This window comes from Mastacembelus armatus, chromosome 12, assembly GCF_900324485.2.
Source record: "Mastacembelus armatus chromosome 12, fMasArm1.2, whole genome shotgun sequence".
In the NCBI taxonomy this organism is placed as follows: domain Eukaryota; kingdom Metazoa; phylum Chordata; class Actinopteri; order Synbranchiformes; family Mastacembelidae; genus Mastacembelus; species Mastacembelus armatus.
Genome location: NC_046644.1, coordinates 15,839,418 through 15,860,800, shown reverse-complemented (window position 1 = coordinate 15,860,800; position 21,383 = coordinate 15,839,418). Strand labels below are relative to the sequence as shown.

The 21,383-nt window shown below is 39.5% G+C and overlaps 2 protein-coding genes across 2 annotated transcripts; one reads left to right on the top strand and one right to left on the bottom strand.

Annotated features, from left to right (window-relative positions):
• Window positions 1-8,510: 8,510 nt before the first annotated feature.
• b3galt9 (beta-1,3-galactosyltransferase 9) lies at window positions 8,511-9,802 on the bottom strand. Its single transcript, XM_026297826.1, has 2 exons — window positions 9,708-9,802; window positions 8,511-9,617 (listed from the first exon to the last, which is right to left on the bottom strand). Exons 1-2 carry the CDS (start codon window positions 9,711-9,713, stop codon window positions 8,511-8,513), a joined length of 1,113 nt encoding a protein of 370 aa, XP_026153611.1. The 5' UTR covers window positions 9,714-9,802.
• Window positions 9,803-10,290: 488 nt separating this feature from the next.
• psmd5 (proteasome 26S subunit, non-ATPase 5) lies at window positions 10,291-14,528 on the top strand. Its single transcript, XM_026296616.1, has 10 exons — window positions 10,291-10,463; window positions 11,193-11,337; window positions 11,423-11,536; window positions 11,617-11,745; window positions 12,095-12,204; window positions 12,382-12,524; window positions 12,869-13,060; window positions 13,197-13,306; window positions 13,420-13,560; window positions 13,759-14,528. Exons 1-10 carry the CDS (start codon window positions 10,291-10,293, stop codon window positions 14,014-14,016), a joined length of 1,515 nt encoding a protein of 504 aa, XP_026152401.1. The 3' UTR covers window positions 14,017-14,528.
• Window positions 14,529-21,383: the final 6,855 nt, after the last annotated feature.

Below are 21,383 nucleotides of genomic sequence, written 5' to 3'. Positions count from 1 at the left end.
GCCTCCAGCTAGAACAGCAGGCCTGTGTAGAAGCAGGGCTCTGCCTTATGAAGGGCACTCACTAATGCATCACTGAGACTCATTTCACAGAAAACATCCATCAAAAGACTTCATTTAACGAGAGATGAAAGGTGAGCCCTTTAACTCCTTCCTCTCCCCTATGCCTGACCTGTTGACATTCTCATGTGTTTACGCTCCAATGCATTAACATGGAAAGCTGCTTCTGTATTCACATAATTAGTGACAGTCTGTCCTCATATGATCTACATGATGAAAAAAATGGTTCAAAAGCTCAGGGTAGTCCTCACTGTATGATCAGGTGCTCACATGTACTGTAGGAAACAATTAAAGTAATCTTGAGCAAGATGCCGGACCTCGTCTGTATCAAATTCTTGAGTTATTTTGCATTATTTATTTATTATTTATTTGGTCAACTGCATACAGTATAAAGCAAGTCACAAATCACCACTGCTTGAAGTAGGAACACAGTCAAATTTTGTATTTCTTCCTTTACAGACAGTACACTTAAATTAAAGATAACACTGTGTTATTCACATTTTCAGCAATGAAGAGACTGTGATTAGTTTCCATATATAAAAAAATATTTTGAAATACTGCATTTTTTAATGGCAGTCTTGTAATTATCCAGGGCTAGACAAACATCATTTTCATTTTTTATTTCCTCTACATGGTGTTGCAGCTAACAAGACGCCATATGGAAATATTTTGGCCCAGCAAAATCAAAGGATGTCGCTTAGAGACTGAGAACAGAAACAGAACAATCATCACTGTCAGTGGTTGGACACAAGTGGTGTGAAATGAAAGCTGTTTCACTGAAATGAATACATATCCAATATATTCATAAAATCTACTGTGTTTTACTTAAAAGGGTGGAGTCCTCCCTGCCATTAAAATGCTATATTCAGGATGCTTCAGGGTTACAAGGAATGCAAGTGAGAGCATCTGGTACATCCAAACTGTATGCATAATATAAACTGCAAACATGCATCAAAGGAAGTAGACCCCTAATACTGCTCATGAAATTCTGTTGTTGATTCAATAAATATTTCTAAAGCTGCAAAAAAAAAAAAAAAAATAGCAGAGGGATGTGAAACTAAATGGATTTATCCAGGCTACCTTGAAAACTCAAAATGCCATTTTGGCACAGTACATTCTAAACTCTAAGATTTCTGTTTTTTAATGGATTGCAAAACTACACTCACATCACGTTATACACCCAGGTACAAACAGCATCTATTTGCTTTGAGCCAACTGCTAAAAACAGCATGCTAATATACACCAAACCATGACCACCATCTCACTTTACCATGTCTCTCTCTCTCACTCACACACACACACACACACACACACACACACACACACACACACACACACACACACACACACACAGGGAGTCATAAGAACCTGCATGTAGTCCTGGAACATGTCCCTAATTTTAGCTGACAGTTGGTGGATGAAACCACAGAGATCTTAGTGGTTTCTCTCTGTCTGTCTTTTTCTCATTACCCTCCCCACCACACACACACAACACATTTACACAGTTCTGCCAAAGTGACACTCCATATGTCAACTATGCCATCCTATCTGATAGCCTTTGTTTGTGTCCCACAATTCCACTCGTCTTCTTGCATCAACTATTTTTGTCTCATGTAGTTTTCAGCAGTTTTCCCATGTTTCTTCAACACATTATTGCACATTATTGGCAAGCTTGTGATTAGTGTGAGGGCACAAAGACTGTATTGAGAATGAGATGGCTCTTTCCAGTGCTTATAAAACCTAGCGTGAAATTTTCCACTTGACTATATTTTTAAGACCCTGCAGTGGCACCCCTAACCATGCCAGCTGGACTGCCTCGTGGAATAAAATTGTTTTAGATGTTGATGAAGAAAAAATACCTGACATCAACTGGGAAAAATTGTGAATTCGCAATAAAATTCTTCCTAGAGAAGAATATGTGTCTATATGAACAAGAACCTGTTTTCTAGTACAGTAGGGACTTGTGACAATATGCGTCTGAGCGTGCAGAAGACTGTGAGACAGATGTGAAAGTCAAATGCATCTTTAAAATAAGAAGGTTAGCGAGATACAATAATCCCTAAACTGGCACCTGATCCAACAGACAGAATAATTTGATACTAGAATAAGGCTTGAATAACTGAGCACACAGTCAGAGCTATCATTACAGAACAGTTGCTTTTTTTTCCTCAGAACGAGACAATGGACATTTTTTCACAAACTGTTACCATCCACTGGAAGTTCCTTCAAATAAAAACGAAGTTTAAAGGAATCTCAGTAAAAGAAAATTACAAACACAAGATAACATTCTGGCAGGAAGACCAATAAAAGGTATAATAAGATCCCCTATTAGACAGAGATAAAAGACAACAGTAAAACCTGCTGACCAGCTGAATCTCAGTACAATGAAGCCTTTGCCTGCAGTGCTCGCAGTGGAAAAGCAGTTTGTCTCATATCAGGCTGGTTAAAAGTCCTTTCTGAAACAAAACTCTATTCAGGTCAGATTAAGATCACATTCTGAGGGAGGACAATGGGGCCACTGATTTGGTGCCAGTAGAAATAGAGAAGATTGCTTCAATGACGTTAACTTGAGGTACACTTTCTTCCAAACCAACCAGACCAAAGTATTAGAGACACTTAATGTAAATCCTCAGGCATTTTGGTAACATGATTGTAAAGAGTGGTAAAGATCCAATTCCACTAATCCTATCAGCTAACGACTGTGTGAAAAATGTGTGTTCTGATGGTGAGTTCAGTGAGAATATTGACTCCATTCTCACGTTTGTCTATTAAGCAACAGCTGAAAATGTAGCGAATTAGCTGGAGACAAGAAATTGTCCTACACCAGTAAAACGATGAATTGTCATTCTTACATTTAGGTTTTTAACTGCAGTTTTCATTTTCCACTGTTTCCAGCAGAAAATCTAAACAGCTGCTGGCTGTAGCATTATGTTAGACACGTAAACAGAGAACAGTACCAGTTCCATCTTCTAGTACTCCTTGGGTGATGACAAATAAAGCAGGTCTCACAAAATGTGTGACTTTTGCTTCTCTTCCCTCAGTTTCTCATTCACCCACTTCTTCCGTCAGGATTTACAGCCAAAAGCAGATGCCATGCTGTGGGAAGCAACATCGTGCTTGTTGGTAAGCAGTATAAGAGTGGAATGAGATTGTAATTCTTCACTTGTGGCACTTCTTAAGTGTGGAGGTGACCACCCTGTCACATAGTCAACAATTTATAACTTGTTGAGGTAGCAGCAACCACAGGAACTGCTGAGAACTACAAAACTATAAAAATAAAGTTGTAGAATACATTTAGTCCCTATAGTCATACAAAAATAGCAGTATAAATCTGTGGTCAGTGTACTGTTGGATCTCTAAACCTCTGAGCTGCCACAAGTGTTAGGTTAAGTTTGATACAGATTTGCATATGAGCTTACAGACAACAAGTACAGTTCTGGGACAGTGATAGCCCATCAGTTTGTGTGGAGCTGCTGAGGGGGAAGCGGTAATAAGATGTATTGCATGATGAAGTGGTTTTACTGGGAAACCTAGCTTTATAATTACTATTATTACAGGTCAAGCCTTCCTGTAAAACACTTACACACATTTATACTTTTTTAGTTTTTACCCTTTCCTATCCAGTTTGTCTGTTCTGATTATACAACAGTTGTCTTGTTCTACTCGAACAAGAATTTTATTTATAGTGGCAACACAGTACAATGGGAACAGATGTCACAAAGAACCTCCCAAAGCTAAATGACCTTTCATACTTTTCTTGCATGCATTTGTATACAACTCCTATTGTATGGTGTATTTATATAACTAGTACACACCACAGGTGCAATAACCTTTATCTTCATGTTATATACAAATGAATTAAATTAATGTTAATAATTATTTTTATTTTATATGTGATGCTTTTGCTCAGTGTAGCAGCTATATGTTAAATGTTTGGTGTTGATGTAATTTTGGTTGGTTAGTAGTCACAGTGATATTATTACTAGATCTTTCTTTATAAATACAATTATCAATTATAATAATTAATTATGTATTATTATAACTCTGTGTATGATTAATTTTAGAGTTATTATTTTTCTTTCTGTGGCTCATGACAATATCAACTTGTCTTCATGTACACTTTTTAAAATGTATATACTTTTCAATGTAATAGACAACACAATCTAAAAACTGTTAGACTGTTAGAAAAGAGGTGAAGAAAAACCTTGGAGTGGAGAACACTGGAGCATTAGAGTTTTAAGCAGGTATCTCCATCATCTGGCAGTGAGCATATGAGACATATGAGGCAAAGGTTCTCCACAACCACACCAGAGCCCATCAATAAATACATACAAGCCTCTAATAACATGTGATCAGATATAGTCCATTGCAGACTGAGTCTCCACCCAGCAGTGCTCCTGACAGCAGTGACTGGGTTCTCTTTGATAAATCACATAGTGCCTCAGTACATTGACAGGCTCAGCCCACTGGAGGACTACTGGTAGCACCAGAAGCATTTACTGAAAGATTTCATCATTTTAAACGGGCTGCCCACAGACGTTCAAACCTTAGCATGGTCCAAAAAAAAAAAAGAGGCGACCATATGCATGAAATAGGGAAACTAGATGAAAGTGATGCTGGTGCATTTGTGAACATGACAGAGCCAGAAATCCCTCATAATATATGGGAGGCACATATTACACATTTTAAGGCAGATTCTAATATTTTACAGCCATGCTAGTTGCATCACTCTATGGATGGTAAAATATAATAACATTTTTTACAAATATTCATTGTGCTGAGTAAAAATTCCAACTTCTATATTGACTGTTCCTTCTATTTTAAATAAATGTCTAACCACTGACTTGATTACTAATAAAACATTATTTAGTGGGTAAAGTTCTGCTGGAGTAACTTGCACAAATGACATTTTAAAATCCTGCACTTGGAGTATGGTTTGTTCAGCCCTATCTTGCTATGACTATGTGACCTCAGTGTACAGATTTCTCCTGTACAGCAAGAGATCCAGGATAACCTTTCAGTAGAAGGGAAGTTTATCTTCATGAATGTTATTGTCATCACAAATAAACACAAAACTTTAACTGTTAATTGAAATATTTAATACTATGAGGCGTGTTCAGCTGTACTGTTCACCCTTAGACCTGTTACATAGAACAATGCAATAAAGTCCTTTATGTTTCATGCACTTAATTCCATCCAGGTGTAGTAGTTTTGAGTATTTCTTCTGAATGAACAGCCAAAAGCTATTGAACGCATAATTAAAACACAAGAAGTCAAAGTAACTGCAGAAACTCCTGGCTTGGCAAAGTTATGAAAACCTCAACGGAAAGATTATGAGTTTACAAAAAGGGAAAGGAGAAAAACCACTGCTGTCGTCAAAAAGAGGGCTTGTACTTTGAGGTTACTTCTTCTACGTAAACCAACGTGGGCTGGAGGGCCACATGAATACCAAACCTCTGCTGCAAACAGAAAACTCACGAGAATCTATAATCTATGTCATTTATAAAAGACACATGCATGCAGACCAAGTTAAATTATTTCGTTAAAAATTATTTGATTGAATTTTTTTTTGGATTGGTTGAGACATTAGCTCCCCCTAACCCTCTCCTCACATCAGTGGCCATGGCAGTGGCCCAGACTTCTTTCATCAGTGTAAACAGTCTAAATAAAACTGTGTTTCTCTGGTGTGATGGGTCCTCCTCTGCAGAGATGTGTCTCTGAGGGGAGGCATTCATTAGAGAGCCGCACCACCCACATGCAGTTTACCGACCCCTCAACCTCACAGTGAACATCTCTGCAGGCTATGTTATGCACGTATGTGTGCAAGCATTGAAGTGTACATGTGGTTTTGGTTGGTCTGATGGCTTTCCCGCCCTGCAGACCCTGTTTCCACTTTCTTTGGAAAGTACTAGCAAACCTTGACAGAGCTTTTCAGGCAGTATGTTATGTTGATGACTCTGTATAAAAAATAACTGTACTCACAAATGCTTTGGCATTTTTTTCAATTGCACAGTAGCAAGAATACAAAGTGTAGACATAAGGCCTCAATTTAGATCTTGCTATGGGCTTATTGGAATAGTGTGAAATAAGCTTCTTTGCTTTCTTGCCCAGAGTTAGACAAGAATAGTCACTCTGTTTACAGCTGCTCTTTAAAAAACTAAACTAGGCTGTCTCCTGTAGTTGTAGCTGTAGTTCTACATTTAAACGACAGATAGAAGTGTGGTATGCATCTTCTTGTCAAACCCTCAACTAAGTGAGTGAGTGTATTACTACTTCCTTAAGATGCTTCCCTAGTGGTTTGTTTCCCCTATTAACAGTCCAACACCAGCACAAAAGCCTGAAACCTATAAGAATATAAATGTCATATTCTTTTCAACATGGTGTCCAGTTAAAACCTCTTGCTATTTAGGTACTTCATAGGAAATTGCAGTAAAACTTGTATAGTAGTGATTATACTGTAAACTGACACCACTGTAAAACTAAAGCATCATGGGATCAGTTTTCTTAGGAGCAGACAGACAGAGAGACCAGGTAGAGAAGTGAGGGGCCAGGGATCAGGTGATGCTAAGGCCATGGATGGAAGGTGTTGATGCTAATTAATCCAGATTAATCCTGGAGAGCGATCTGGGTTCAAACTGATGGTATGCCAGTCAAATGTTGCTATGACCAGTCCCTAGAGTGATTATAGACATGCTGTGATGTTTTTCTTTGAAAACCTTGGCCTGATCCAGGGAGACAGACACCCAGGGAAACCTTTGCAGACACAATGGAACCTGGCCAAGGTGGAGTAAAGTGTTGCAGTGAGAACCACTGGCAGAGAATCAGCAGAGAAAAATGTTGCAGAAAACCCACACATTTGTTTGGTCAGCTTGTGGTGCTGGGACAGAGGCCAAATGTAGAATTTAGGGAGAGAAGCAGTAGTTTTAGCAGCATTTAGAGGTCATAAAATCACTGGAAATCTAAAATGGAAGTGAGACAGACTCATTTTCTCCATGACCAACTGTTGTGCAAAACAGCAAACAGTGATAATGCAAATCTCTACTCTAAGACAAACACACATATTTATGTTAATTTCTAAAGGGCTGAAAGCATTAATGATGGTTCTGGTAACTATTCTCCACTATGTACTACTGATTACTCACAGGGTCATATCTTCAAGTAAACTTTAATTAGAGGAAATGTATTGCATTTCCAAATAAATATCCAAAAAAGGAATGAAAGATTTATAAAAAGCCAGACTCGCTAAACAAAAACTGTACTGAAACAAATATACAGTATGTGACTTGGGTCAGGGCTTGTGAGTTCCTATAAGTCATATTGGGCACTAGGTGTCCTCATTTACCAGGTTTATTCACTGAATTATATCTCATCCTAGAATTGAGGCATCATGTAATATAATGTTTTGAAAGTTTTGGTAAGTCCATCAGATAAACGTCTCAAACTCAGGTTTAGGTCATTATGATAAATATTTTAGTTTCTTTAATGTATGTTTTTCAAGACTATTTTAATTTGAAGTGCCCATAAATGTCTTATGTAAATGTCTAAATTCCTATTGCACAACACTATTGTCTCCTCCACACCAAATGTTCACCCACACAGGAAATAACACCTAAGGTCTAATCAGGTAATTATTTTGCCTGATTAGACCTCTTTTTAGGAGTGTGTGGGCAGATCAAGACTCATGTATCTCCCTGACTCACCTAGGTGCCATTTTGCAGGGCCAAGACAACACGTTTAGAAGCTTTTAAACCACAGCTTGACTTGTCAAAGCAGGAGGAGGATATATGTAATTAATACCATTACAGATCCTGCATCTAATCTTTTCTCTATTGTTTCAGATCCAGCTCTGGTACAGAGGCAACTAATTCAAAGGAGCTACCTTTAATGTAATTAGTTTGATTGGCGCATGGCTTGAAATGACAAATGAAAAGGTCTATGAAAAAAGGGCTTTTAATAGTACCTGAAGTCCTCAGACCTTACATAACAGACATTTTGATGGGCACAGAGAGAACAGTACAATCTCTTCAGCTACAACATCGGTGAGTCAGAATGCACAACTCCAGGAACCTGAGAAAAGCAATTAAACAGAATTCAGCTTTGTGTAATTGTGTTATTTACACTGGTGCTTGGAAATAACCATAACTTAACTTTATACTGGGACAACCTGAGGACAAATTCACCAAATGAACTATTTCTGTTCTGGAGCTCAAGTCCTATTAGCAATCACTTGTAGTTACAAGAAATCTGGCCCTGTGGGTACATGTTCCAGGTGGAAAGTTTCTTTCTCATAACAGTGATCAGAGATTTTTACACAAAGACTTTTAATCTAACATGAATCTGTCAGCCAGACCGACTGGCAAATGCTAACACAAGTTGGAGTGACTCAGTGGCACACAAGTTTACAAGGACAATAAATTCATTTACACACTGAGTTAAGTTATACACACTGTCAATTAACCATGTGATTCAGTTTGCTCCACGGAGCTGAAGAAGGAGAGTTTGTCCAGGTATGTGAGAGCCTTGCAGGTCACCAGGCCATAGTAGGTCTGTAACAGTGAACATCTTCGGCCCTCCTGTCCCAGGTCTGCCCACACTGTTTCTAGTTCATGGCTCTTCATTCCCGCTGAGCTGAACAGATAGCGGTAACAGCAGACGTTGTAGCGGATATGTTTATCTCCTGAAAATCTGGCGCTGTGGGTTGGTGCTACACCTGCCTTTTGGGCACACAGGCCCACAAAAACATCAGCTGGTACAGGTGCACGGACTGCTGAAGATGCCACATACACTTTTCGGACCACATCCTGTGACAGAACATAAGCCGTTCCATCACAGTATTCAGGAAGATACTTGTCAGGGTAAAGAGTTGGGGGCAGGTAGCCAGGACTGTTGGGGTCTCGATTAGGGGAGTCTCTCTGGATTACCCTACCAAGATAAAGGTCTTCAGGGTGCCTGTGCAGGCCAAGCAGGTAGCCTCCGATGGCAGGGAGGTTGACAAACACAGAATCCTTGGTCAGCAGGACAAAGCGTGCCAGAGGACAGAAGGTGATTACCCAGCGGAGAGCCAGCACTGTTCTTTCTGTTGGGCTGCGGAGTGACAAGCCAGCCACAGCGTGACCTTGGACCATGTCCCCGTAGTGATCAGACTCTCTCATGAGGGCCTCTTGTGCAGCAGATGTCTGAGTTGATCCTAAGAAGAACAGTAACCGCACCGGGAAGCCTTGGATGAGTGTCAGGTTGGCCCATGTTCTCCTGACTGTATCTCTTTGGGTGATATTAGCTGGTGAGCTAAAGACTAGAGTGAGGAGGAATAGGTCCGAATTTCTGCATGCATGAGGATTAGTGATGGGGTAGGCCTGGGACACGTTCTCCCTGGCATTGCTCAGGTCTAGTTTCCTTGCTTTCTCCCTTACATTAACAACAGAGCCATCAGTGTAGATCCCAGGCGTGGGCTGCAGGAGGTACTCCTCGACAAAGTCAGCCCCGAACAACAAGGCATGGAAGAGTAACACGTTGAAAAATAGGAAACACCACTGATGGGTACGCAGCTTGCACAAAGAGCACTGGAGCAGTAAGAAAGTGTATGAATTACCATAAAGATAACCAATCAAATTAAAATGAAATATTTATGCTGCAAAGAATTAACACTGTACCTGCATGACATCTGTTTTACCAGCTCTGAAGTTTCTGTGTATGAGCTGCAGGCGACCAGAAGCCTTCCCCTGTGCACAGTTCTACAATACCAGCTAACACACACAGTTTCCACTTTCTTGAAACTCTAGCAGCATGTAACCGTGCACCCCGACCTCGAGTCACATGCCTCATGTAACATTAATGACCTCTAGAAGGAACCATTGCATTTTACCTTAAGACCATTAAAGATGCCTTCCAGACATGTATTAAGACATATAAAAAGCTTAGCCTTTAATATTAATGTCAGGTTTGCATATAATTTGCCTGAGTAGGCCTAATGTCCTGTCCTTACTTCACAGTCGGTTGTTCATAAAACCTCCTTTTTAAAATATAGGCCTATTTTATCTGCAGCTGGTTTAATATTTCATCTTTTGGTTTTGATTTGAAACAAACTGGTTTAGTTTGTAAACTGCCTCCCACTTCCCCCAGCAGGTGGCGGTAATGCGCCATAACGTCGGAAAAACATTTTGGAGAAGAAGCTGAATAAGTCACGTTGGGCGGATACGTTTGTCGGTAGCTGGGTTTTCTCACACACTGACAGATATGGCTGCTTCAATTGAGAGTTTACTGGAGGAAATCTCCGGTGCCGAGGATCCGACTGAGGAGCTGCAGAGCCTAAAAACAGCGCTGTTATCGATCCCCCTGAGCGCTTTGACAGACTCAGTGCGCGGACAGCGCCTGGATGTGATATTCTCTCTGTTACACTCAAATCAGAGGTTGGTTTGATACAACACACCTTGTTTACAAACTGTTGGTGTCTGTCTGACACTGTGTAATAAATAATGTAGAGCAGGGAAAGTTGTGTGTCCTGTGCTGACTACAGTGCTACAGGAATATAATGTTAGATATATCACATCAGTTTATTATTGGATTCAGGCACTTTGGACACTGCAGATGGCGAAAACACAAAGTCACCATGGATGTAAACACTCATATTAAATTAACAACAGCACAGTTACTATTTATTTTCAACTCCTGGCTACTGGAATATAGAAGCACCCAATAATAGTATGTCACTTTGTTTTAGTGAACGATGCCTGGTCATATTTCCTATAATCGAGATCTGCAGGTGACAGCACAACAGTACAAAATCCAAACTGTAACATCACATAAAAAAATAATCCAACCTAATGGGAATCTGGAAACAAAAGAAACGTTCAGTATTTTTGCCTAAAAAGTGTCTCAAAGTCATTAATCAATTATCAAAACTGCCATTTTCTTTCAAATTGACTCATTGATTACTTGACCACCTGCTCAGGCTCTCGGGTCAACCTGGGCTGTGAGGAATTCTAATGGGCTTTTTAATTAACATTTTATGCAGGCCAAGTGATTAGTTAACGAAGAATATAATGGTGGATTAATCAACAATGCCAATAATTGTTAGTTGTAGCTGTAAAACAGATGCATGGCAGGTTTAAAGTTGGTACTAAGAGCTGTGTTCACAGGGAGCAGGTTCAGCTATGTGTGGACATCCTTGAACGCATCTTAATGGCCCTCAGCCCTGAGTACCTGGCCCAGAACTACAGAGTGGAGCTTCAGGGGGGCCTGACCCACCCTAATGAAAGTGTTAAGATACTGGCACTGACACAGGTAGGATGCACACACACGTACACACATAAAAAGTCACACATAAAACTTTGACCAAATCAGGTGGTCCTGTTTTTTTTCCTGTCAGATTAGTAGAATGGTGGAGAACCCTGGTGCTGTCACTGAAATCCTGAACCACCATGACATTCTTCGAGCTGTGATCCATTGCATTCGAGAAGAAAAGATGGCTGTGGCAAAACAGGTGATGACTAAAGCAATAAAATAACCTACATAAGACTCGAATAAATACACAGTTTGCACAATAACTGTTTTGTTTCTTAGGCCATTCAGTCCCTGTCTAAACTGAGTCACTCCAAGCCTGGGTTAGACAAATTGTTCCAGAGCGACCTGCTGACAGTTATGAAGGAGGTGATGGCTACGAGTGACATTGTCAGATACAGAATATATGAGGTGTGTTCAAATGTGCATCACTTTGTTTGATTTTATGGCTAATAAGAACAAGAAATCATGTCATAATGTGGGCAACATATTTCAAATGACTTTTAATTGACAATGAGCTTTTGTCTTTGCATATAAGTGCAGTTCAAACACTCATTCTTCGTTTATGTTAATTATTTTAATTATGTTAATGTTAATTATTCCTCTAGAAGCAGCTGGGTTATCTGATGTAAAAGATGTGACCAGTATTTATTGACTGTTTTTGTCGTTTTTCATGTCATACTGCTGAAATTTCAATATGTCTTATGTATATGCTTAAACACACACAAAAGAGCAAACCCGTTGTTCTTGGTGTACACAGCTGGTGGTGGAGATCTCATCTGTATCCCCCATTTCCCTCGGTTACTGTGCCAACAGCAGCCTCATTTCTCAGCTGCTGAGTGAACTGACAGGAGATGATGTATTGATTAGGTAATAAGACAAGTCATACATACACATATGCACAGACAGCCATGGTGTGTGGAAATATATAATGTAGGTTTATTTGCCTTTTGAATGCTATTCTCCTGTTTCCACAGGGTAAGATTGTAATCTTTGTATTTACTCTAATACCATGATAGAGATTTGTGTTTTTATCTGTTCTACCAGGGCAACAGCCACTGAGATGGTGACCACACTCGCCCACAGTCAGCATGGACGACAGTATTTGGCACAGCAGGGAATCATGGACAAGATCTCCAACATGATCAGAGGTGCTGAGACAGACCCCTTCTCCTCCCTCTACCTGCCTGGTGAGTCTCTTTAGAAAACTGCTGTAATTCCTTCTGCTACACTCAGCTGAGTCCACACCTGGTTCCCTTACAGCTTGTATCTCTCTCAGCCTCATGTTTAAATGAGTATAACAGGGATAAGATATGCAGTGTTACTTATTAACAAGAACAAGGGCAAAGAATCTCAATTAACCCAAGTATCTGTCCTTAAAGCAGAACCAAATGAGACAATATGGTGCTTGTTTGGGTGAACTGACTTTGTGAACTGGTTTTAAGTCTCCAGTAATCGTCATAACAAACTTTATCTGGAATTTCAGACTCAGTGAAAACATATTAAAATTCAAGTGCAATTATTGCTCCTGTAGGTTTGGTGAAGTTCTTTGGAAACCTGGCCATTATGGACAGCCCACAGCAAGTTTGTGAAACTTACCCCGCATTCCAGAATAAAGTCTTTGAGATGGCTCTGGACCCGGACCCTGTGATGATCGGTGTGGCTCTCGACACTTTGGGATTACTCGGATCTAACGTGGAGGGAAAGCAGGTCCTGCAGAAAACAGGTTAGTTTGTTATTTATCTGTATATTTTTTTTTTTTATCTGTATATTTTTACTTGTGATCCCAGGTCACTCTTAGAATTGTTGTATTTTCTGTAATTCTAGCTGATGTCTTGTGATTGTTTTGTTTGTGTTTTCAGGAGAAAACTTTAAGGCTGTGCTGCTAAGAATGAGCCAACTTGCCAGCTCTGGAGCGACTGAGCTCAGAGTCCGCAGCTTGGACGCAATTTCTCAACTTCTCACTCTACAGGTAATGCGTGTACAAATAAAAGATTTATGGTAATGTACGTTCCTTATTGTTTTTATTTGTCATGTTTGGCTAAAAAGTGGATCAGTGTTTTAATCTGTAATGCTTAATTTCAGCCGGAGCAGCAGACAGAAGACCTTTTGGCCTTGACAGAGTCCTGGTTCCATCTTTTGTCTAACCAGCCCATGGACATGATTCGCACCATCAGCACCCAGCCATTCCCAGAGCTGCATTGTGGGGCTCTGGGGATATTTACTGTGAGTGCTGAGATATTTCTGACTACCATTATTTCCTTCATGTGTTAGCTTTTGATAGCATGTAAAAAGAAAGACAAGACTGAAATGTTAAAAGATGTTGCCTTGGTTTTTCTGTGTGTTTTGTTCAATGATACCAAACATAAAACCTTCATCACTGCTCTGGTAATATTTCTGTCTTCATCCTTGTGGATGTTCCAGGCCATTGCTACTCAGCCGTGGGGTCAGAAGTTAATGATCAACAATCCTGGTTTCATGGAGTTCATTTTGGATCGATCAACCGGTCAGACAAAGGAGGCCAAAGATGCTAAATATGAACTCGTGGGGTCACTGGTGTGCTCATCGACAGCAGCAGAGATACTAGGCAGTCAGCATTATCTTCGTCTCAAGACTTATCTCAGAGAAGGACCTTACTATGTTTCAGCTGTGGCCTCAGTCAGCACAGAAGGAGCAGACTGATTCAGAAAAACTCAGAAATGCTTAAGTATTAAGTAAGTGCATGAATAATCACACCATGGGTTAACATATTGAACCATACATACAGAAAGTAATTCTCTGATAATTAAAACAAATCCACAAAGCCATCAGATGTGGTGGCACAGCTGCACTAGAAGAGTCACCTTGATAAGGTGATGGATAACAAGTGTCTATGACAACAGGTATACAGACTCCACATGATATGTTAACCTGTGTTTAGTGTATGTGACCTTACCAAGTACTTAAGCAATAATTAAAGAGCCTCATAATATTAAAAATAGAGACACATACACATTATTGTATACAGTATCTTTCAAATCAGACTGGAGTAAACCAAAACCTGATCATCCCTCTGCTCTTCAAATCCTTCAGACACTAATTTGAGTTTGCTGGGTCAAAGATATTTTTTGTGTACAAAAGATTTTTTTTTTTTTATTAAATAAGATTCATTCCATTAACAACTTTTCTGTGTTTACTTTTCATACTGTGTGAAGTGTTGCAAAATAATCTGACAACCAGATTGTTAAATAAACAATAATTTTTATGTCATTAACACTGTAGTCTCAGTATCTTACAATAATAAATGGACCCTGACCATTGGGACCATTGGAAGCTCATGTAAGGGCAAGAATAACAACCCTAACCCCAAAACCAAATTTCTCTGTATAAGCAGGTTTATATTAAAGCATGAAGAAGAAAGATCAATGTGAGGTAGATTCACTAAGGTTTCCAGCATTTATCTGAACAGAAAAATAAACACTAACCTAGAATCTACATTAATGGATCTTTTAAAAAAAAAGTTTGCTGAGACACTGGTCGTTAAAGTTGGAGATATGAGGATTGAAAATCTATAGTCGTCCACTAGAGGGCGACAGTTCACACCTCTGCTCCCCTAAAACACACATTTACATCTACTATTAGCAGAGTTTGCAAACAGCGGTACAAATAAACAGCGAGCCCTCGAGTCCAAAACAACGTTTTAGGAAGCGGTTTCACAAGGTGGCGACTCAAAGACCGTCAAGTTATTCTTTGGACACATGCAAAAACAGCAGCTACAGCACTGGAGCACTATCAGTTCATTTAGCTGACACATAAAGTATGATCCCCGCTGGAACAACCAATGACCAAATGACAAACCACCAAGTTAATGAGCGCTAAAACACAGTCGGCTAATAAATAATAATAATACTAAAACTAACTCACCGGTCATGAAGTGATTCAGCTCCGTAGCTGCATTTCAAGTGGCTTGTGGATGAACTTGCTTGGCCTCGATGTAGCTAACTGGTTGGTAAATTCACATCTTTAGGGTCAACAGCTTCTGTCTCAATCACCCTCTGGGTATTGGAGTCTTTTCCTCCTGTTTTTTCCTTTACCTGCCTCAGCTAACATCGGAACCTTTGGCTTGTTAGCCGGGAACGCAGCCATAGGAACGGCCGTGAACGAGCCTTGATGTGGCCTTCTCTGATTGGTTAGAAGGGCGAGCCTCACTCTCTCTCTCAAACAATACCAGGGGATCCCTCGATCCATCCATCATCTATACCCGCTTATTCCTATTTAGGGTCACAAGGATCTGCTGGAGTCTATCCCAGCTCTGGACAGGTCCCCAGTCCATCACAGGGCCACATAGAGACAAACAATCTCACACACTCACACTCACTCCTATGGGCAATTTAGAGTCACCAATCAACCTGACATACATGTTTTTGGACTGTGGGAGGAAACCAGAGTACCTGGAGAAAACCCACGCAAGCACAGGGAGAACATGTAAACTCCACACAGGAAGGCTCCTACTGGGTTTCAAACAGTAAACTTTTAGCTGTGAGGCAACATTGCTGACCACCAAACCACCATGCTGCCCCAATAGCTAGGGATGTTTCCACTAAAGGAAAATATGCAGCACACAGTTGCATATAGCTCTAATTAGAATGAAAAGTTTTTTTTTTAATGTGAATGTGAATGTGAAAACTTAATCTGAAAAGTAACTAGTAACTACAGCTGTTAAATAAATGAAATCAAGTGGAAATAATAATATAGAATTATTATCACATCAAACACAATGTAAGGAGCAAATCTACTCAAAAAGTAACATTACAAGTTATATTTGATGTATTTCTTTGCTAATTTTCTGTTTGGCTTCTGTATGGCAGTTTTACCATTCAAGCTGGACTCCGATGTGGACTGGGTAGGCTCCCAGACACCAGATGAAGAGAGTTGTGGCATAGAGGAAGGTCTGACCTCTGGCTGAATATAGCAGCAATGCTTATATAAGCTTTTGAACAGGTAAGCCAGTGTCTTTGTTATAAATGCTGACAATGGTACAGACACTGATGCTTACCCTGCTCCCTGTCACGTCACAACAGCAATACGCACATTTACAACTTTGAGTGTATCCTGCACGAATGAACAGTTTTATGTGTTAGCAAAGTATCACATTAGGATCAATTACATTTTTTCAATTGCTTTTTCAATCTGCTTCAATTCGTAGCCCTCAATCTGACTCCTACACATTCTCAATGTATCTCTACATGGATCTTTAGGAACATATTCATTTTTGATGTTTTACCTTGAAGCTACTGAGAAAACACTGCTTTTCTTCATAGTGAATAATCCTGGTGGACTCATCTCACAGTTGTGAGTTTTTTTTTCTCCAGCAGTAAAAAAATCTTCCCACTCCAGTCAGAACGACTGACTCAAACCCAAACATCCATTATGAGCTTAAAACTCCTCACCAACCCCATGTCACTGTCCCTCAGTGAGTCATATCACCTCTCCCACGTCTCCTCTGTACTTGAGCCAGTTTGCGTCATCTAATAAACAAAGAAATAAATAATAAATTTAAAAAAGACATTCAGTCAGTCAATCTTGTCTACTTATACTTTATATTCCTTTCCTCTCCTGGCACTTCTCAGAGTGTAGTAGAAGTCATTTGGCTTTCCTCCCTTCTCATCTTTGCTAATTTTCATCACTAATGTTCAGAGTTAAATGGAAAACTGACTTATGTTTTGCATTATATTATATTTACCAATTTCAGGATGTGCTGTAATCATCCTTTCTGGTATTACACTAAAATATGAACTGTAATTATCTCTTATCCCTGGAGTGGTATATTAAAATTGTGCTTCTGGCCTCTGTGCTTTCTCCTATATCTATCAGAGTGTGTGAGGCTCCCAGTGGATTGCCTCTGTGTGAAAGTGGGTTAATCTGCTGCTTGAGCTCAACATTGTACCTTGAGCTAGAATCCTGCACAACTGAAAATATCTATGTTGTGCAAAGTCTAAATGGTGGAAAGAAACTAATTGCATCTACTTGAGTAGTGTACTTATGGACTCCCAATTGATATTTACATTTCAGGTTACGTTATACCTCTATTTCACTACCTTTACTTGTCAGCTCACTGCTTTTCAGATTCAGAGGTTACATAAAAAACATATAAAATGCATAATTAAACATTAAACCAGTGGTTCCCCACATGTTTTGCTTGTGATCTCTTACAGAAAAACAGTGTGTTGTCTATTGTTCATATTTCCGACGTCTGACTTGTTAATAATTCCACCAAAAGAAAGATTTTTCCATCTGAATTTCAATGCCCAAAGAGGTCATATTCTGTATGTCAGAAAACAGAAATAATTAAAGAATAAATATAACAACTAATTTGTGTTGCAGAACCTTGTTCTTTATTCTTCTCTACTGCACTATAAATCATTATAGGAGGGGCCCTGACCACCAGGCTGTGAACATTGGACTAATGTATATAAAGTTGTTAAAGTTAGATGCTTATTACATTATGCATTAAGTATCAGGCAATTATGTTTTACCAGCTTAATAATGCCATAAGTCATATCAGCCACAAGGGCTGTTTTTCTGCAGAATAATTACTTTTACTCTTGGTACCTTAAGTATATTATAGTGATAGTATTTTTTTTTTTATTTTAGCAGGATTTTTAATACATCTATTTTACTTGCAATGGGGTATTTTACATTTTAGTATTTCTAATTTTACTTAAATAAATTATAGGAACACCACTTGTACAATGTTATCCAATTGTGCTGTGATAAATACATTTTTGAAGTAGGTAATACAGTGGTGTGAAAAAATGTTGGCCCCCTTCCTGATTTCTTATTTTTTTTGCATGTTTGTCACACTTTGTTTCAGATCAAACAAATTTAAATATTAGTCAAACAGAGTAAACACATCATGCAGTTTTTAAATGAAGGTTTTTATTATTAAGGGAAAACAAAATCCAAAACTACGTGGCCCTGTGTGAAAAAGTGTTTGCCCACTAAATTTGTTTGATCTGAAACATGAAAGTGTGACAAACATGCAAAAAAAAAAAAAAGAAATCAGGAAGGGGGCCAACACTTTTTCACACCACTGTATGTTTCATTGTCACAGCATTGGTTTAACTCTATGGTCATTTTTTGTGTCTGAGCCCTATTAATCATATGGTTCTACTTATTAGTTTGAAAAGGTTTCTATTACTTTTCCTAAATGTCAGTGTTCTTTCTTTTACCTTATGAGCTGCAGATACTGGTGCCTCCAGCAGATGGTGCTAATCTCTCTCTTCTCATCAAGAGTTGGGTGATAATTCAACAGTTATGTCATTAGGTGTACCCGCTACCTCAGGAAGGAAAGCTGTCATCACTGCTATGTTGGCTGCTGCAGACCTGTGCTCTGCATCTCCCACAGTATTTCCCCTTCTCACGCTGCCAGACTCATTTCCTCCTGCCAGAGAAAGGATTTCATTTGCATCCTTCAGTGCGTCTGTTTGAAGAGAGTTGTCACTTTGTTCGAAGCCTCTTATCTGCGTAGACTGACTGAAACTCTTCCATACCTTCAAGATGCACCTGAAAAGGTGAGGGGGGCACTGACACAGGGACAGATAAGCGAACGCGCCTTTCTCTGCGGGACTCCGCTCCTTTTTGACAGATCACCCTCCGATGCAATTAACCCAGGAAGACCACTTTGTCAAGAGGGACTCAACGCCGACCACCGCCGCTCTCCAGTCCGACGGCAGCGCCGGATCTCCGGCCAAAATGTGCAGTGAATGTTACGTGAATCAGTCATTTGTGAACGATGATGGGACCGTGAACGACCACAGGCCACGGTAAGAGAGAACAGCAACAGACAGGAGCAAGTTATATTATAGGAAAACTTCAGGCGTCATTTAGTCAGATTAGTCATGAATAAGTTAGTGCTTCTGGTTATAAGGTCTCTCATTCTCAAAGTTATCAATTAAATGGTCACTGATAGGATTTGTAGACCAGTACACAGTAAACTGTAGTTTTATTGGTGTTTTTTTTTTTAATTTTGGCAAAGGCTCATCCATCCATCCATGCACATCTACTCCTGTCACCACCTCTGTGTGCTCAGCTGTCATTGGCTCAGCTGTGTTACAGCCTAGATATTATCTACTCTAAACATAAATAAGCACATCGAATCATGTTCTAATGTTGGGCTCTGCATCTGTGTCTTTTTTGTTTGTTAGTTTGATTAAAAAAAAAAAGACATGCAGTTGTGTTGAATGGCATCCATAAAAAGTCCATAATCGCCAACCATTAAACCCCTCACTTAATGTTTTCTGTTTTCTTGGTTAGCATGCTTGGATGCCTCAAATGATCCATAAGTGCCAGTGAGTTTTATGAGCTCTGAATGGTGCTCTTTGCCATGGGGGTTTGTTTGGTTTAGTCTAGATGGATGGATTTCACAAAACCACATGGGAAATATACTCTTCATGTATTATGCAATAACTTTGACAAGTGTAATGGAGAACTATAGCAAAGCAACAGACGCTGTGATGGAGAGAAGAGGTGGAGAGGGAGGATGAAAGTAGGAAAGAGACATTTGGGACGTTTCGACACTTGCTGTTTTTGGATGTATCATAGATTGTGTCTTCTTCAGTGATAAGTTTGGAAGGACTGAAGACATGGCATCAAACCACTTACAGTACACTATATTTAAGTCATAAAATACATCTCATCTCCCCTGTGGTGAGTTCAGTTTAATCAAAGAATGCATTCTTCCAACCAGCAAGTGATGATTTAACAAATCTTTATTGAAGGGAGCGTAGTCTGATATCAAAACTGTGTAAAATATTAAAGTATGAATCAATGCATTCCCATAACTCTGAGGTTTCTGATTCATCTTATTTCAAGCGACTGACATCTTCACTCACCTCCCGTAGTCAAAGGTAACATCCCACTGTACTGTAATCTTCCCTTGCATGTTACTCAGACTCCTAGGCTGTGATTGAATGTGATGATTCACCTTCTGCAGGCTTTCAGAGAAACATTACAGTAAAGACTGTGCTCCTGATCCAGCTAATACAGCAAATCTCACAGATCAAGATTAATCAGAGTGCAGTGTATGATTATTGCACAGGATCAAGCAGAGTGATTGTATTTGTTGAAACCAGTGGTGGAAGAACAGAGCTTTTACTTGAGTAAATCAAAAATATTTAATTATATAAAACTCCTGAATTAACAATTACAAGTGTTATCAGCAAAATGAAAGTATCAAAGATAAATGTATTGATTGTGCAAAAACTGGCCAAAAAATAAATTATTAAGCTATAATTTGTGTTAATAGGTTAACAGTGATGCACCATAACATAAGCAGTGTTTCATGTAGGTTAGTACAGTGGTTCCCAGCGTAGCGGTGGTGTCCTCTCCAAAAGACTACAATATAAATCTGAGAATTTATAGGTTGAGAAGTTCACATACAGAAATTTTTCCTAATTTAGCATCTAAATCTATAAAATACTTATAATGGATTATATTGTGAAATATTTCTGTTCGAAAACAGTGCAGTGGGGACCGCTGGTGGTGTAGCAGTAGTGCACCTGTCCATATACGCAGGGGACGGCGGTTCGAATCCCGAGCTGGTCGTCATATAACCTGCTTCCCTCGCTCTCTCCCCTCATTTCCTGTCTCTCACCACTGTTCTATCAAATAAAGGCAAAAAACTGCCCCCCCCCCCCCCAAAAAAAACCAGTGCAGTAGAAGTATAGAAGCATACAATGAAGGTAAAGTACAAGTACCTTAAAATGGTTCATACAGTCCGGGGGTAATAAAGCAGCTAATATGCATCATGTTTTAGATGAACATATGTTGGTCTGGCTCTGCTTTTTATTGTCTGTCTGATGTTAGGGTGCTGTTTGAACAGCTCCAATTACAGGGCAAGCTGCAAACACGCAGGTGAAGAGGTTAATAACAAGAGTAGTCAGGAAAGCACTGGATAGAGAATTTTCTGGGCTTGGATGAAATGGTCTTCCTCTCAGTTTGTGACTGTATCTTTCTTCTTTCCTATTTTCTCTAATCTCTACATGTCTGCATTTCAGTATCAGTCCATC